This window comes from Acomys minous (assembly GCF_964271855.1).
Source record: "Acomys minous genome assembly, chromosome: 5".
Taxonomy (NCBI): domain Eukaryota; kingdom Metazoa; phylum Chordata; class Mammalia; order Rodentia; family Muridae; genus Acomys; species Acomys minous.
In genome coordinates, this window is record NC_140494.1 from 119,880,859 (window position 1) to 119,900,006 (window position 19,148).

Here is a 19,148-nt window from a genome sequence, read left to right on the forward strand (position 1 = left end):
TAAACCCAGTATCACACTGGGCACCAAGACCCTCATTTCCTGGTCTAGAATGACTTGGGACAGCTGCTTGTTTTTGTTACTGCTTTATGCTGATGAACACCAATGGGTCTTTATATAGGGAACAGGATCATGATTAGAAGGAATCATTTCATATGGAAAAGCCTACAGGACAGGATCTTCATCTGAGTCAATAGTACCATCAAAGAGGTAAGCCTGAATAACATACCTATTGACATATGTAATTCAAATAAGAAAAAAACACTCCTGTTACATCAATGCCAAAAACCTATGTTACATAAGACTTAGTTTCAAGGCAAGAGTGGGAACTTTTGCAGTGACAGTCATTCTACAAAAGAACTCACCTATACCCTTCCTAAATGTCACAGTCAGAAAGGGGGGAAAGGAGGAACCTGCTCTCTAGAAACAATAAACAGGGACATGTAACAAAGCGCACCTACAGGCAGCATGCAGTTCTGAACTGGGTCATTTTACCATGAAAAGCATGATAAGCATGGCGGAGGTTGAATGTGGCATGAGAGTTAAATGCTAGCTAGCCACTTCCCAATGTTAGTGCACAACTGTGCTCGTCAGAATGTGATCATATGAGTGTGTCATTACTGTAGAACTGTTATACAGTTGGCTTAGTATCATACTCTAAAAGAATGTTCTGTACTTATAACTTTTATTTAAATTTGAGATTATTTTTTAACTAAAAAAAAATTGAACTATGGGAGAGCAGGTGTGCTGTGTACTCAGTCTTTATGTTTGCGGCTGTGTGTTCAGCAGAGCAGGTGACCCTCCTGCCATGCAAATGCGTTCCATGGACTGTACCAGGGTAACAATTAGACACGGCATTATCCTCCTTTATTACATATGAATTGTAAGGAAATTCCTATGACTTAAAAAAAATTGTTATTGGAGCTTAGAAACTACAACTGCAGCACTATGTGAGGCAGAAGGAAGGGGGGCCACCTGTACAGCAGCTTGCATCAGATAGGAAAGAGGATCATTTCTGTACCTAAGCACTCTATGCCGCTAGGACAGACAGGTCTGACATGCAACAGTGTACTATCATGTACTCAGCTACCCGGAGAGTTAGCTCTACATCTTTCTACAGCATCTTCAGCAAGAAGGACAGTCAGAAGTATCATGGATGCTCAATTAAGAAAGACATGAAGATAGTGAAAAGAGAAGCCATAAGATACAGAATACTGTTGACAGCAAGTATCTCAGTAAACAGAGGACAAAGAACCTTTTATACATCATAAAGGAAGAGGATGAGAAAACTCCAGGGCCGTGGTACTCACGAGCCCATCTACATGTTTAGCTGTTTGCCACTCACTCCAGATGCCCACAGTGTCACTAAATGATCAATGGAAATGTCACACAGTGAGAAGCTGACATTCAAAGAATAAGTCACGAGCAATAGAGTGAACCTAGCTGCAGAATCCACATTAAATCAGTATGGTGTAAGGGGAAAAGCAAGTAGCAGTTTGGTATATTTTCAAGGACAGATGCAACTGACACTTCTTAGGTTGTGGGTTCCTTTCTCTCCCACCCTTCTCCCCCGCTTTACTTCTTCCCTTTCAACCCCCTAGATAGGAGAAAAAAAAACGATGCATAAGAAAGGGGGCGACACTATCATTACACTACTTCCTGCTGACCAGGGGCTTTGAGTTCCTTAGGGCAAGTTTGATCTTTTCCTCTGATTTCTTCCCATTTCTTTGTGTAGACTACTTGACAAACTGCAACCAGCAACAGTAATTGCGCTTCTCGGGGCCCTAGCGCTTACATATCCTCTGAAAAGCTCCCAGAATACCAAATGTCACAGAAACTATCTGCAACTGGCAGTACCATGCCCCTGCTAGAGCACGAGGCAAACCACAGTCAGCTGCTGCAAAGCAGTCCTTTATCCCCACACCTGGGATTAAAACAAAAACGTTCCCATAATACTTCTGTGTCTTTTAAAGAAACCAAAATTGTCACTACAGGTAGAGATGATGACACTGAGGTTATCCATGGATATTTTCTGAGAAAGCAAACACTGGAATAAACGTGGGGTGTCATGAAAGAAAGGCAGGTAGGTCTCATTACTACAGTGTCTTGGAGCCAAGCCAGCGGGCGCCATGCTGGTATACACTGTACACTGGAGATCCCATGCGGGCTCCCTTAGAGCAATGGTTACATTACTGATATGACATCTTCATCAACAGCATTATAGCATCCACAAAACTACACAAAGTTCTGGGGGACTCATCCCACAACCCTGTGGCATGGGGTACTTAGGGTTACTGATTTACTTGAAGGAAAAGGAGACAGAGACTGAGTAAGATGCTAAGGAGTCTCATGCTGTTCTCTGGCTCTAGTACGGCACTGTGTCACTTATGAAACTCTCTTTTGTCATTTCAAAATAAATTAACTAAATACTGAGCAAAAATAAAAATAAATGTAGAGTTTGATCTAAATAGAAGCCTCGAGAGTTTAAAGTCCTATTTGATGAAACTGGAAATAGGGATGATGGTTAAAAATTTTAAAAACCCTATACTTACAATTATGAAGCATACAGTCACAATAACCCACAGTTCCAAATTAGTAAAATTAACAAGCATTCATGCAACTGGAACCCAAATTTCCTAAGCCACACTCAAGGAAACAGCAAGGTTCATAGAAGGCCACACTCAGGCAAGTAAGGAGGTACATGGGAGGGCACTCTCAGGGGAGCAGGGAGGTCACTCTCTGGGGAGCAGGGAGGTACAGAGGAGGCCAGTCTCAGGGGAGCAAGGAGGACACTCTAAGGGGAGCAGGGAGGCCACTCTCAGGGGAGCAGGGAAGCCACTCTCAGGGGAGCAGGGAAGCCACTCTCAGGGGAGCAGGGAGGTACAGGGGAGGCCACCCTCAGGCAGGTGCACAGAAGCGTGCTCACCGTGATTCGCTTCATGTCTAGCTGGCGCAGCTGCATCATATTCTGAAGGACCGTGTGCTTGTACCATGACTCTTGAGCTATTGGATTGCCATCAAAGGTGATGTCCGAGAGGGAAGTTGACTCGGCAAGGCAGGACACACTGTCAAAGCTGCACAAGAGAGGGCACTGCATTATTCTCAGTATTATTTTCAAATAATACTTCCAGGTTTTGGTTTTGGTTTTGGTTTTTTGATTTTGTTTGTTTGTTTGTTTGGTTGGTTTTTTTTGGATTTTGTTCTTTTTTTGTGGTTGTTTTGTTCTGTTTTAATTTTAATGACAGAAAACTTACTGATTTCTTTCTTTCTTTCTTTTAATTCTGTTTTGGTTTCTGAAGGCTGTCTGGGTTTCTCTTCTACGATTTATAGTTTTGAGAGTTCTACATTTAGGCTTACAACCCATTTTGAGTTAATTTAATGGAAGGTCCAAATTCACATTTTCCCACATTGATGAACTGCTGCTTTTTTGTTGACAGCCATCTGGCTGTATCTATGTGGCTATTTCCAGGAGTGTGCTTGGTTCCACTGATAAATGTGTCTATTCTTTCAGCACTGCCTGGCTGCCTTAAGTGCTGTGCAATACAGAGCAAGTCTCTGTATTGCAGCTTTGCAATGAGTCTAAACATGATAGTTCACTCCGAATGACATGTGTCACTGACAAGAATATGAAATGCAATCTTCCTTCCCTTGAAAATGTGACATTGTACCTAATCAGGTCACAGGGGACCTACTACTAGACCACTATCAGACTACTACACTCCAAAACATGCATCAGTCCCCACTCCCCACAGACATACTGAAGACCCCAGCCTATGGCAGGGCTGCCTCTGTCAGCTGGGAACTGTTCTCACACTTGTGAGTGTGAAGGGGCCCTGTGTGCCATCATGGATCTTGCCTGTACTGGTCAACACACCCCCACCCACCCACACACACACACACACCGCTCCATGAGGACGTGCCATAGAAAAATACCCCTCAGCCTAACTGGACTTCATATCTACAAAGGCTTCCTTACACTCTACTCCAGCACCCAGACTGTAAAAAACGGGGTTCTAAGTGACACAGAAACCTCCTGTGTGGTCACTATGCCTCAATTGTCAAGTGCATCCCTTTCTCCCTCATCAAGCACTGTGAATAAAAACTGAGGACTCCCCACAGGCTATGAACTGTGTGGTTCATGAAATCGCAGTTTCATGGTCAACTCCACTAAACTGTACAAAACAGTCCTTAACAGGCTAGTGTGAATCTTCAAGCTTTGTTCTTCAGTGTTAGGCCAGGACTCTGGGTACTGGCTGTTGAGGGTTGGACTGGTATTCTTATGCTAATTACTGGCTCCCCAGATCCAGCTGCTGCCCAGAGGAGCACTTCTCCCTGGTCTTTGTTGTGTAAACCTTGCTCTATCTATTTGAAGTTGGTTGATTGGGGGAAAAAAGACCTACACCTGGGCAGGGCAGAAGGAAGGGACTGAGCAAAAGTTGGAGGGCTTCCAGGACAGAGAGGCTCTTGGGAAGGAGAGAGGCACTGGGAAAGAGGAAGGGAGCAGAGCTGCCTTGATGGGTTAGCGTGGAGAGAAGCATTTGGCTGGATCAGCATGGGTGGAGGAAAGCGTCCCAGATAAAGAACACTAGCAAGTATTTGGGGTTTTCAGATGGGAAGTAGCCCAGATAAGAATAATTAAACCAGATGGCCTGGGATGGGGGCTGGGAAGTATTAAGGTTAGTTTAGAGGGTTAATACCTGCCCAGTCCTAGGTGAAATGAAGTTATTCTAAAATACAACAAGTATCTATGTGTTTTATTGATTGATAGTGGGTTAGATAACACTGCTGTAATAATTATAGGTTTTATTAATAAACATTATTTAGAGATATTTTTTAATATACTTACTATAACAATTGACCCTATTCTACACGAGGTGTAGAAATCATCTTTCGGTATCTAGAAAACCACACACTGAGATTTTGTTTTGTTTTGTTTTGAAGGCAAGAATATTCATTTTATAAATAGCACTCCTGAAAAAAAAAATCTGGGGAATTAATTTACATCAGAGGTCAGCAAGACTCAACTAATACAAACACGTATGCTGAAGAAGACTTTTTCAGGATTTATGTTGCCCTTACACCTCTCTATGAAGATAAGAAGACACAGAATAAATAGTGTGCCACAAAAACAACTGAGTGACAGGTAAAGTTGAGTCTCCTCCTGCCTTACTGCCACAGCCAGCCAGCTCTTCATGTTTTGATCAGAGTCAAAGTCAAAACATCCTGATGCTGTTTCACCTCAGAGTTGATCTTTCCGGATCTGTAGGATGAGGTCACGACCTGCCTGTGTGTCAAGGCATTTGAGATGTGGCAGATAATTACAGGAAGGCGTTTCGTGTTAGGATTCTGCTTCAGTCCGCCTACCTGTGATGTCATTGCTTACCTGCCATGGAGGTGTGGCCCTGCCCAGGGTCGTATAAAAGAACAGACCCTCCATGAGGTCTCTCTCTTGCCCCTCTACCCTCCCCCCCCCTGCCCCCCCTTATTCTTCCTCTGTCTCTGTTTGTCCCCTCTTTCCTTCTCTCCCCATGCTCACTTAATAAACCTCATATAATATCTGCTGCCTGGCAACTTATTATCTTAGCTTATTTTCTTTTTATTAATCATAATATTCTGTACTCGTAAAGTCCTACAGGGAATAGTCATCATGGCCTTAAGAAACTCCCCTGCACTTTACCCAGTCCCCAAATTCCCGGTAAGCACCGGTCTTTTACTCTCAGAGTTCTGCAACTTCCGGGGTGTTGGGTGGCTGGAATCATGTGCTATGATACACTCTAATAATGGCTTCAAGTGTAGGTAAATTTGAATAAACAGCTGCCCCTCTACCTTGATGCTCTTCCCCAAAACCAGTGACTGTGGGCAGGAACAGGGAGGAGTCATCAGGGGATTTTAAACATGAAGTGATGGCAAGCGATGGCGTGGAGTGGGGAGTGGGTGATGGAGGCAGGGTGTGGGAGCCGTAAAGTGATCAGAACCGCTGTTCAGAAAGAACACAATGTAGTAACACTATGTAATGGACACAGGAAAGAAAAGGGACAAGAGTGGGAAGTGAGCTGTAAATGAGACTGCAGTGGGAGGTGAAAGGTTGTTGGATCCTAGCACAGTAAGAAGCATGCTGGTCTTTCTGGGGATAGAGAGCAGAGGGTCTGCCAAGGGCTGGGTTGTGGTCAATCTGTAATCATTTGGAGGTGATGAAGAGGGAACGATGAATAAGGTCTAGGCTTCTCTCTTAAGTGACTGACTGCAATTGTGGTTAGAGGGTATAGACACTGTCAACATTCATCAGACTCTGCTTAAAATGGATATGTTCTATTACATGTAAATTTTTTCTAAAAAAAAAACTGATTCAGAAAAAAATGGAGATTACTTTATGAGAAATACACAGTTGTAGGACTGGATGAAATGACAGGACAAAGTCTAATTATTCCAAAGAACTTCTTGCTGATAAAAACTGATAAATCAATCTTCTCGTCCTATTCTTAGAGTTATTGTGTAAAAAGGTCATATGCCATTCAAGAATTATTATGACCTAAAGTATATTACTAATCAGATAGATACATTGAAAAAATGCATATACAGCACCCAGAATCAAAGAAAAGTGGGATGCCTTTATTTCATGACAAGTGGGTCCTACCTGTATTCTTATTTACTATCTGCAACTAGGCTGCAGAGCCCATGATGTGCTTCTTATTGCTGTGTATAATTTTAAGGTAATGTTATCATTAAAATGTGAGCTAACAAAAATTTTCAATACGCTTAGTTTAAGTCTTCTCAGCCAGGTCTCTCGAGTGTCCCTTTAGAGCTGGTCTGATGGTTATCAGCTGAAAGAATGGGTGGAGCCACATGCTAAACAAAATGCTATCTTCAACGAGTCAAGTGGAAAATGTGTTTGTGTGTATAGTGGAAGGCTCTATACCCAGTGAATGTGATGGTGATGCCATACTCCAAAGGTTTGACAGACCTGGAGAGCCAGCCGTCCACATCTGCAACTCAAACACAACAGGAAAGACCGCAGGAGGGGAAGCGACTGAACTTCTAGGCATATCCTGTCCTTGATGCCAGGTCCAGCAGCTCCCTCCTATACACACTCACGTACTCACACACGCCCTCTCTCACACACTCAGATTCACACTCACACATATTCATGCTACACACACTCATACAACAAGCATGAACTCACTAGAAAGATCCATGAAATATGTGTCATTAGAATGTAAAGCATACTTAAGGCAAAAGGCAATTACAGGAATGTGTATTGATGAACTTAAGAGGTGAATAAAATGTATTTGAAAATTCTCAAATAAATTGATCTGCTCCAAAAATCAGAAAAGAAGAAAGGCAGGAGAGCAGGAGAAGGAAAATGAGGAGGGTAGGGGATTGAAGAGGAAGAGAGGCAAGAGGAGATGAGGAGAGAAGGACAAAAACAAAGTGGAGGAGAGGCAGGAACACAGAGAAGGAGAAGAAGAAGAAGAAGAGGAAAAAGAAGTAGAAGAGGAAGAGGAAGACAAAGAGGAAGAGGGCGGCCAACAAAAAAACCTGAAATGGGTCAAATGGGCTTTTCTGCCCTGGGGAACTTGCTGACCCCAGTGATCGTAAGCTTTGGTTTGCAGGATCTTCAGTGGTGTGAGGTAGCAGACAGGTCCTGGGAACAGATCAAGTTAGAAAATCTAACCTGACAGTAATTCATACATCCATGTCCTCAACCGGGGACATCCCCGGAGACACTGTCCCATCTCAGCACTTAGCCTTGGTAGGAAGGGACAGAAAGTTTTGCCTGATTGTTTTTAAACACAAACCATAATTTGAAGTGTGAATCCTCATTGAATGGCTCTAAAATATTCCAAGAGGAGAGACTTTAAAAAAAAAAAAAAAAAGACATCCAAGTGAGGTGTGGTGGTGGACACCTTTAATCCCAGCACTCAGGAAACAAGGAGGCAGGTGAATCTGTGAGTTCGGGGCCAGCCTGGTCTATAAAGCAAGACCAGGACTACACAGAGAAACCCTGTCACAAAAGACATCCAACTCTGCTTGTGCCAATAGGGCTCTGACAGCAAATTAGATTCAAGAACCCCAAAGAATTCCCAATGGTTAGATATTAAAGGTCACACACAAATACCCACAACAATGAAACAGCTCAATCTTATGACGAAATTAAGAGCTCTGAGGGCCTGTTAAAAACAGGTGGCATAGTCAGACTGGCTAAGACTTCAAATATTTGGATTATCAAAAACTATACAGTCTTAGAGCCCTAGAATAGGGGCTGGAGAGATGGTTAAGCATTTTAGAGCACTTGGTGCTTTTACAGAGGACAGTGGTCCAATTCCGAGCACTTACACTGAAAGGTTCACAACTGTCTGTAATTCCAGCTCCTGAGGCTTTTCCTCCCTTGTATAGACTCTATGAGCACATATGTGTGAGCATGTGCATAAACAGACACACATAAAAATAAAATAAAAATTTAAAGAGGCCTATAATGTTTTAGGAAATAAAACCAGGCTTGAAAATATGAGTAAAATAAAAATATTTAAAAATCAAAGAGTAAATAAAGGGATCAAGCTTATGTCCTGTTTTCTTGTATCATCTTCTCTTTGCAGAAATTAAAGGCACAAGAAATTCTATTTTTACAGAAGAATTACAGTTAAAAGCAGAAGGCCGAAGGGAGAAAGGCTGTTCGGAGTTGATCTGAATCCTGAACACCGTGATGGAAGCAGACAATGGCAAGCAGATGCCTGGCCAAAAGGAGATGAGACACTTTACTAAAAGTAAAATAGTCAGTAAGATCGGAGCCCAACAATCAGTTTAACATCGTAAATAAGCTGTCAAAAGATAACAGGCACTATCTCAGGTCCCAATAGTCTAGGTACCAATTTTACTTGGCTATCAATTTATAACAATTATTATTAAAGAATTATTAAAGAATTACACCCTTGTTCTAGTCCTAGATGCATTACTTACACACACACACACACACACACACACACACACACACACACACACACACACACACACACATATATAAGCAGGAGCCTTTCTAGGTCAGCTAGACAGATGGCTCTGTGAGGTGAAAGACTGGAAATAGAGCCCAGGAGGGAGCATGGCGCGGATGGACACACACACAGAAGGGGGGGCTGACTTTAGAGTGCTAGTGAAAAGAAGGGTCTGTTAGTGTGAGCAAAAGGTGAAGCTATGTGCCCACATGAGCACCTACTCCTACTGTTAGCTCTCTGCCCAGCCGCCTCCCCTGCTAACAGGATTCTTCCCTGCAGGAAAGCCGTCCCAGGCTGACTCCACTCCTAGTTCCCGTATGCTGCCTGCAAGTGCTAGGCCGTGGTGATTGCTTCCTACTGGTACCTGACCTAATTAAGGACACTTGAAACCCTCTCCAGCAGCACCTCCTAAATGTGCACTTGAGTCACAGGATCTCCAGAAAGTAGCAACTGTGATCCTGGGGTGGGGCTGGGGGTGGGGTCATCTCTGTTGGGGTGTGGCGAGCTGCACTTCTAATAAGCTTCCCACTGAGGTGAATGCTGATGGTTCAGAGATTTTGAGCATTCCCTTCCTCAGAGACTTGCTGCCAGAGTTTGCAAGGATGGAATGCTCTTCAGCGCAGAGCTGTGACGGGCCCACTGTACACACGGCGCTGGCTTTCCTACAACCTGCTGCATTCATGCCTTCCTCGTGGGGTGTGGTGTTCTCTGTGACTCAGCCATACAGTCGTAGGAAACAAAGCCCATATATTCAATCTCTGCCACTCTCAACAATGTCACCTTTGGTGTTTCACACAAAGAAATGTGTGAGAAACGCCTATCAACAGCTGGCTGGAATAAAAAACAAGTTCCTTGAGGAAAGAGGTGGAGAAGACACAGCGCTGAGCTGGGAAAGGATGCAACAGACGACACCCGCCATAGCACTGGGCAAAGGTGAACTTTGCTCCATAGCCTTGAGATTTTCCTGACTTGCCCTCTATGAAAAACTGGGAGCCCACTCAAGCTCACTTTGGAGAACAAAAGGCCAACACCCTGATGTGTAAAACAGCAAGCTCCGGGTCACAGCAGAAAAATATTGCCCTTGCTAACACACTCATTCAGTGCCTCCCTGGAAATCTTACTCAAAGTTAAAATGAGTCTCTGACTTGAAGGTCTACAATGGACATTGCCAATTTGCTTTTAAGCTGTCAGTGAGAAGTTTTATGAAAAAGGACTTGCGTAGACATTTCTCGAAAGCGTGTATGCAGCCAGTCAACAGGCGCATGAAGTCATAATGAATTCCAACTGAAACTACAGTGAGACGCTACCTCATCCTGCTTGTAGGAATGGCGGCTATCAAAACTCATGGGTAGGTGTTGGTGAGGACATGGGTGTCATGGTTTGATCTCCTGTCCCCACAGGTTCAAGTTCTGAATACTTGTTCCCACCCTGTGGTGCTATTTTAGAAGGCTTCTAAAGGTTAGGCCCAGCTGACCCAGCAGGTCACTATGGGGTGTTTTCCAAGGCTATACTGCCCCTGGCTCTTGCCTTGCTCTCTGTTTCCTGGTCTCCTGTGATGTGAAGGGCCCACACTACACCTCTGCCTCAGCAGCGTGCCCTCTTCACCACAGGGGCCCGAACCCTCAGAGTCCTGAGCCTAAATGAATCTCTCCTTCCTTAACCTGTGTCTGTCAGGTATTGTGGTCACAGTGATGCAAAGGGAGCACAGGAGAGAGGGAACCTTGGTATACCTTCACATGCTGTTGGCAGGGACTTAAGTCAGCGTAGCCAATATGGAAAACTGTAGAGTAGTGTAAAAATTATAAACAGAGATCACACGAGCCAGCAATCCTATTTTTCTATCCAAAGGAAATGAAATGACAATGTGAGGAGACAGCCTGTCTCCATGTTCATGGTTACACTACTCACAATAGTTACAATATGGAAGGAACCAGCTTAAGAGTCTATTGGCAGCTGAATGGATAAAGAAATGTGGTATACACAGACTTCAACCCAAAATTTACCCTGCCTACAAGATGTGCAGGGATAAAGAAAGAGCAGAGAGTGAGGGACTGTCCAACCAGTGTCTCAGCACACCATGCTAAGAGCCAACCTCTGACACTACTAAAGATATTCTGCTATGCTTGCAGACTGGAGGCTGGCATTGCTGTCCTCTGAGAGGCCCCACCCAACAACAGATCTAAACAGATGCTCAGACTCACAGCCAGACATTGGGCAGAGCTCAGCGAGCCTTGTGGAAAAGAGGGAGGAAGGCTAGAAGGACCTGGAGGGAACAGGAGCTCCACACGAAGACCAACAGAGCCAGCCAGCCTGGGCCCAGGGGGGCTTGCAGAGATTGAAACACCAACCAAGGACTATGTATGGACTGGACCTAGGCCCCCTACACATATGTACCCGATGGGCAGCTTGGTATTCACGTGGGTCTCCTAGTAAGGGGAGCAGCGACTGTCTCTGATAAGGACTTTCTTGCATATTTTTTGATCATTTCCCTCTGGCAGGGCTGCCTTGCCAGGCCACTGTGGTAGAGGATATGCTCAGTCCTGATGAGACTTGATGTGTTGGAATGGGTCAGTGGGGGGAGGGGGCTCCTCTTTTCTGAGGGGTAAGGCAGGGTGGATACTTGAAAGAGGGAGGGAGGGTGGACCTGGGAGGAGAAGTGGGAAGGGGCTATGATTGGATGTAAAGTAAATAAATAAGTTAATTAATTTTTAAAAAAGCAATGTGGTATAGTTGACAAAGCCTGATGAGCAACATCTGAGGGTGCCCTATGCCATCCACATGTATATGTACATAGGTGCACTCTTACATGCATGTACGTAAGCACCTACACATACATGAATGTGAACATGCACACACACATGAAGAAAAAAGATGTGAGGTATATATATATATACACACACACACACATGTACATACACACATAGCACAGTCCTAGTCTACCTCAGAAGGAAATCTTGTCCTTTTTACAACAGAGAGAAACCTGGAGGACACTGGACTGAGAGAAATAAACCAGAGACAAAGGGACAAATCTTTTTTAGCTCACTTACATGTGAAATGTAAACAGCTGACCTTATAGAAGCTTCAAACAGAATGGAGGTAAGCAGGAGTTAGGGCAGGCTGAGGGAGGGGAAGGGCGAGTGCAGGGGTCTTGGCAGAGGCCACTACACTTCTACTAGAAGGAACGAGTTTAGGAGATCTGAATATTGCATAGTGATTATGTTTAATAACAACGTATTATTATATGTTTGAAAAGTGTAAATTGATCTGGTCATTCCACAAGGTATACAACTGTCCCACTTTGCTTTCTGTTGCTGTGATAAACATCACTATCAAAAGCAATCTGGGAGGAAAGGGTTTTTTCCACTCATACTCCAGGGAAGTCAGAGCAGGACTCAAGGCAGGAACCTGGAGGAAGGAACTGGAGCCGAGGCGCACAGCCTACTGTCTTGCTGAGCTTGCATTTTGGCACAGCTCAGCACCACCTGCTCAGGGATGGCACAGTGCACAGTGGGTTCGCCCCTCCTACATCAATAGCAATTAGGGAAATGGCCCACAGACATGCACACAGGCTAACCCGAGGGAGGTAACACCTCGGCTGAGAGTCCCTCATCCCACATGTATGAGGTTGATGACTGAAGCTAACTGTGACAGCATATATCTAATTTTGAAGTTGAACATAAATATATATAATTTTACAAAATAAAAAGTATTTTTTTAAACACTAAAACAGTGCCCAGAGACTAGCTGCAAGTTTTGAATTATCCTTTCAGATATTTGGAGTTTACACTTAGGTCACTGGGATGGCTTTTCCTGCACTCAGGGCAAACAAAGCTGTTAGATTTCCTTTCACTGCAAGAATCCAGAAGTTCCCTCACCTCCTTTATTTGCATGCAAGGAAGAGGTCCTTTTGTTTGTTTGTTTTGTTTTGTTGAGACAGAGTCTTTCTACATAGCCCTTGCTAGCCTGGAACTCACTATGTAGACCAAGCTGACCCAAACTCATAAAGATCCGCCTTCCTGTGCCTCTCCTATGCTGGGATTAAAGGCATGCTCCTCTAAGACCAGCTGGCCTGCAAGGGTTTTTAGAGGAGAAAACAATGCTTTCTCTTTTAACTAAGTCAAGTGCTCTGCAGGGCTGGGCACTTCTCTTCCTTCCTGGGCAGGTCAGGGTTCAGTACCACATAAAAGGCATCCTTAATGCTAATGAGGACATGCACGCAAGAGTGAAACTCGGCTGTCTAATGATTCCCACACCACACACACCGCCTTTGTAAAGTTGGGATCTTTGATGCTACCAAAAAGCTGCTGTGTTAAGATCTGGCAATGGTATTCAGCGGCCTTTGAGAGGTGACTGGGTCACAAGGGTCCTGATCTCAAGCCTGCACTCACAGCTCAATAGACTACAGGAAGAGTGGGGGAAACTCGAGGAGGTGGGGCCTGCTTAGAGAAGGAAGTCCTTAGGAGTGAGCCTGCAAAGTGCTTATTGTGTCCCCAGCGCATTTGTCTGTACCTTCCCCTCTCCTTGCAAGCTGCCAGGCATGTCCTGCATGATATACTGAGCTACTGCAACCTAAAAGCAACTGGGCCAAAAGACCCCAGAACTCCAGAACCGTGAGTCAAACTAAGCTGTTGTCCTTTGATTTCTCAGCTATTTTGTCACAGCAGTGGAAAGACGGCAGACACACCTTCTTTCAAGAAAATCTTCTCAAAGAGGCAAATGCGATATATCCCACTGGAAAGACTGGAGGGGCCACTGCACACAGAAGAACCCTTAGTTCTCTTTGTCGTTTCTGAACCCTGGTACCAGAGCTGTATCTCCACCCCTCCCAGAAAAATGGCTTCCACCTTCCAACTCCTCTGGCAGCAATGGTGTGAGCAAAACTCTACTTGAAAAGATATATTGTCTGATTGGGGGACTGGAGAGATGCTAGATCAGTTAGGAGTGTTTTTTGCATAATTATGGGCATTAAAGTTCTGATCTTAGCTCCCAGGTAACAAGCCAGGCTTCCCACAAACACCTGAAATGCTAGCTCTTAAGGACCTGATGCCCCATTATGGTCTTTGTGTGCACTGCCCCCCTGTGTGTACATGCACTTGCATAGATCTCTCTCTCTCTCTCTCTCTCTCTCTCTCTCTCTCTCTCTCTCTCTCTCTCTCTCTCTCTCTCTCTCTCTCTCTCTCCCTATCTCTTTCTCTCTCACACACACACAGTTATGCCACCCACATGTATAGGGAGGAATTTCAACACATGGTAGGACCCCAATTATTAGCCCCAGAATTTACATAAGGACCTGTTTACACATCTGTACCTTCTCTCTAGACAAAAAAAAAAAGAAACAGGAGAGAGAGGCCAACCAACCTTATCTTCCTAACATAAATACATCCTGAGGTGAGCAGGCAGAAGTCTCTTAGCCAATTAGCCTTTCAAGTTAAGCGAATGGCTCCTGTTTTTATTTCTGTTTGAAACGTAAACACATAGCTCTGGGAAATACATTTCTAGATTACTCTCAAGGTCTCTGATTAATCCCCCTTTAAAGCCTCTACCATAGAGTCATCTTCTGTGGTCCTCCTGTACTTGAGGCCTGACTTCGAGGGGTACGGGTACTGCAGGGCATAATCGGGGAGTTCAGTGAAATTTCTTCACCCTAGAATGCCCTTGTCACCTAGTTCCGGGTGGTCTGTAGATGCTCTTGATCTCACAGCCCTCAACAGTTACATTTTGCTAGGGTTCATAGCATCAGTTTTGCATGTAGCCTGATACTCAGGCTCAGAGACCCCCATGCAGGCTTCTGGGTCTCCTCTTCACGTCTCAGCACTCCCAGGAGACCCAGAATCTGCTCCGTGTTTCATCTCACTAGTGAGACCTCTGTTCTCTCTTTGGATCCAGTGCCGAGTGCATCCTGTAGTCTGGAAAGTATCTCCAGGCAGAAGTCAAGGTAAACGACTTTCATGTGTGTTTTCTCTTTTTCTCTCAAAGGGCACAGGCCCTATACTATGTCTTATTTAGCACTTAGATTCTATATTTCTCCTGTTTTATAGAAGATTATTTTGGGATTAAATAGTCTGATATCATCATGGCAAGGGGCATGCTTCCCCAAGGGGCAAAACAGAACATGAGAAGAAATGCCGCTAAACAACTGTCTGCCCTGGGGATCCAGAACCCCTGTGTTTAATGTAAGAAAAGCACAAATATATATATATATTAAAATGTATCATCTAGTTCTACAATAAGTATTACATTAAATCTGCCCTGCTCAATTAAAAAACAACTCTAAACATTCAGATTTTGAGTCTCAGCTAAATCAACGTTGACAGTCCAGCACGTTATCCAACAGGAGCTCAGTACTTCTAAGCAAGGCAGCATAGCCCACACTCGCACCAAGCTCTTGGCATTGTGGAATGGCCAAAACACAATTCTTAAAAATTACCACACCAGAAAATAAGCAATAAAATAGAAAACCTATGTTGAGAAGGGGGAAGAAAGTACCAAGGAGGACATGGCAGTCGGAAGCAGTAAGGCCGGCCTTCCAACAGTGTACGTAGTCACATCTCCATAAAGTCGGACCTTCGCACACACTAAGGGTGCTCGCTTCCTTTTGTAACAGAGGATTCAGGAGCTACCACAAAGAAGCTGTCCGTTTTCTCCAAGAAGGAAATTTGAATCTTTTCAAAAGTTCAAAAAATATTCAACTGACAACTTAAAGCATTCTTGGTCTGGAAGATCTTGAAACAGTTGTGAACAACAAAGCAAACTGAATGTAACACGATCCTAACTTAGCTTCTGTGTCCTATTTACTTTTGAACAGATTTACATTCTGGGCAGTGGCCACAAGAAGCATTGAGAGCCTGAATTCTGAGACAGCTACAAGAGAGAATTTGCTGAATGAGGCCATTAAAAGATCTATGAAATGCCTCTTCTGGCCTCTATGGGCACCAGAAACACACAGCAAAATACTTACACATGTGCCTGCAAAACAGTCAAACACATTTCTACAAAGTTACTTATGAATATTGAAAAGCATCATATTCAATTTGACTTTATTTAGTCATTCATTAAAGTGAATAATGACTGTCACCATCTGTGCCAGGTGTGACATGCTACAGTAACATGAACTGACTGGACATCCTGTACTCTATGAGACTGGGTGTAGAGGAAGGCAAGGAGAAAACCACTTCTTCATTTGGGTTGTATTCCCAAAGAATGAAAATAACTCTTTCCATCTGGATTTGAGTTTTGATTGTAAAAAGAAACACATTTCCCTGCAGTGGATCACACTTAAAAGTTGTGTAACTGAAAGGACACGTTTGGGTTCTGGCATAATTGATTGTAGACAGGAATGTCTGCTCAGATTAGCTGACTGGTGTGTGCAGTCACTTCCATCTTTGCCCGTGTCTGTTTGCCTTTGCATCAAGCGGCCACCTCACTGCAGCTAGGGTTTCATTTGAACGCTAAGGACTACATCTTGCCTTTGGCAGTGTTTCTACAATGCATCTACAAAACACTATTAGAGAAGGTGAGCCACTTAGGACTGTTCCTAGGAGTTAAACTGTGCATTTAATCTAGTTATACCTTAAATTTGTTTCTGAATATACTTTTAATTTCTTCCTGTTATGAAAACTAAAACAGAAATCATAAATTCATATTAGTCTCAATTAGTCATACTTGTTTGCTTCTGAACCAAGAAAAAAAACCTACCAATATTTAATCACAGGTAATTTTAAGGATTAGCAACCTTCCTTTTAAAACACTTAACAGTTCAGTTATACAGTAAGTTCAAGACCAACCAATGCTACATAGCAAGACCCTCTTTCTAAATAACTAATATATACAATTATGCTAATTCATTGCCAGGAATAGCTATCAACCTCTCAGTTTTCTAAGTGTGAATTCAGCCTGATACAAGGTGTTGAAACAGGCAGCAACCAGGGCCTTCATTTAATTCTAGTTTAAACAGGCTTCTTTTGAAAAAAAAAACCACCTCAATTTATTTGAACTCATGAAAAATGAACCTTTATAACTACAATAAAAGGAGCTAGAAAAATTCACTGTAACTTCAAAATCGTACGTGTTTACTTATAAGGTGGGTGAGAAGGGACAGACAATGCCACGCCTCAGTTCAGAATGCCTTGCGACAACCCAGGGCAGTATTTTTATGTGCTTTCCTACCTGCAGAATTAATATTTTAAATAGCTACAGATAAGATACCACAGAAGTAAAGGATAATAAAATAAGGTATGTAGTAATGGCTAAAAAAAAAAGAAAAGTAACGCCGTACATTAGATGTGCTTTTCTCCTTCGGTGACCACTTAAGGGAATAAACAAGCCTGGTAGAGGTCCCCAGATTTCCCACTAACTTACAGACTCACTTTCATTTCTCTCTTTTTTTTTCTTTCCTTTTTTTCTGTACCTACTTCATGAACTCTGACCCTTCAATAAACTGTAAGGTTTACAAACACTGTCCTCAGAAACATCAGTTTTGATAGTTGCTAAGACTAGAAAGGAAAATCACAGGCAGGAGGGGCTGCTGTAAGGAAAACACGGAGAGCCACATTTCTCAACTTCTCACCAGCCCATTCAAGCAAGATGGCTACAGCTGAGATTGCCTAGTTTTCAGGGCTCCCTGATAACTCGAAGAATGAACATCTATTCTCTACCTTCATCCGTTAGACGCTTTTGTTGGCAGTCAACTGCATACACAGTTTAGTGAATTAGAAGACACTGTGTAAGCACATGCTGTTAATAGGTCAAAGAGAACCTCACCCAAATTATAATTGTACAAAGTACAAATGATGCAGAAGACACACAAAGCAGTTGACTTCTAATGCTCATTTGTCTACAGAAACATTTACAGACAACGTTACACCACAAAGTTCTTGGAGACTGACAGGGATGCTAGTTTGCATAGCAGGGGGGAAGTCTTGTACTTGCCTAGCATGTACAGGTCCTGAGCTCCATCTGCCCCCAGCAACACACACACACACACACACACACACACACACACACACACACACACAGACACATACACACACACACACACACACACACACACACACATACACACACACACACAGACACATACACACACACACACACACACACACACACACACACATACACACACACACACAGACACATACACACACACACACACACACACACACACATACACACACACACACAGACACATACACACACACACACACACACACACACACACACACACACACACACACACTATAAGGAGGGAAGAGATTTAATAGTTATTCCTTACAGAAACCATTAGAGATTTTCCTTTTTTAAAAAGTGTGCGTATCTCACATGCATGCCTGCAGAGGTTAGAAGAAAGTGTTGGAAGCTGTCTCTCCTGCCACATTAGACACTTTTTTTTTCTTAGACTGGTTTTCTCTGTGTAGCCATGGATGTTCTAGAACTCTGTAGACCAGGCTGGCCTCAAACACACAGAAATCCACCTGCCTCTGCCTCCTACAGGCGTGCGCCGCCACCACCCAGCTACATTAGACTCTGTAACAGCACTGCGTCCTCAAAAACCAAAATAGCTGGGCTGGGGGTGCATGCCTGTAATCCCAGCACTCAGGGACGCAGAGACAGGTGGATCGCTGTGAGTTCATGGCCAGCCTGGTCTACAAAATGAGTCCAGGACAGCCAAGGCTACACAGAGAAATACTGTCTAGAAAAAAAAACAAAACAAAACAAAAACAAAATCGAAGCCTAGATTAAAAATTCCAATGTCTAAAATAAAAAAGCAAAACAAAACAAAAATTCCAATGTCAGGGCCTGGGAATGGATCTGCAGGTGCCCCCAAGCCTGGTACCCTAAATTCAATCACTAAGACCACGTGGTGGGAGGAGAGAACTAATCCAGCAAGTTGTTCTCGACCTCCACCTGAGTGCTGTAGCACATGCCCAGTAATGAATAAACACATGTGGAAAGATACACTGCTGAGAACACCATGATTGTTTGTAAAAAGTGAGGCTAAAGACACGGGTCAGCGGTTAAGAAGTCTACATGCTCTTGCAAAAGACCCAAGTTCAGTTCCCAGCACCCACATTATGCAGCAGTGCACAACTCCTTTCAACTCCAGTTTCAGAGGATCAATGCCTTCTTCTGGCCCCTAAGGGTACCTACAGGAATGTCACACACCAC

General features: G+C 43.6%; 1 protein-coding gene across 5 annotated transcripts in view; it reads right to left on the reverse strand.

Moving 5' to 3' along the window:
• Positions 1-19,148, reverse strand: part of LRRC49 (leucine rich repeat containing 49) — a 95,828-nt gene that overhangs the window by 39,399 nt on the left and 37,281 nt on the right. For all 5 annotated transcript variants that reach the window (XM_084783841.1, XM_084783844.1, XM_084783842.1 and 2 more), the window contains one exon: positions 2,924-3,071. In XM_084783841.1, coding sequence (XP_084639967.1) covers positions 2,924-3,071 — 148 coding nt within the window. The remainder of the gene's footprint in view (positions 1-2,923; positions 3,072-19,148) is intronic.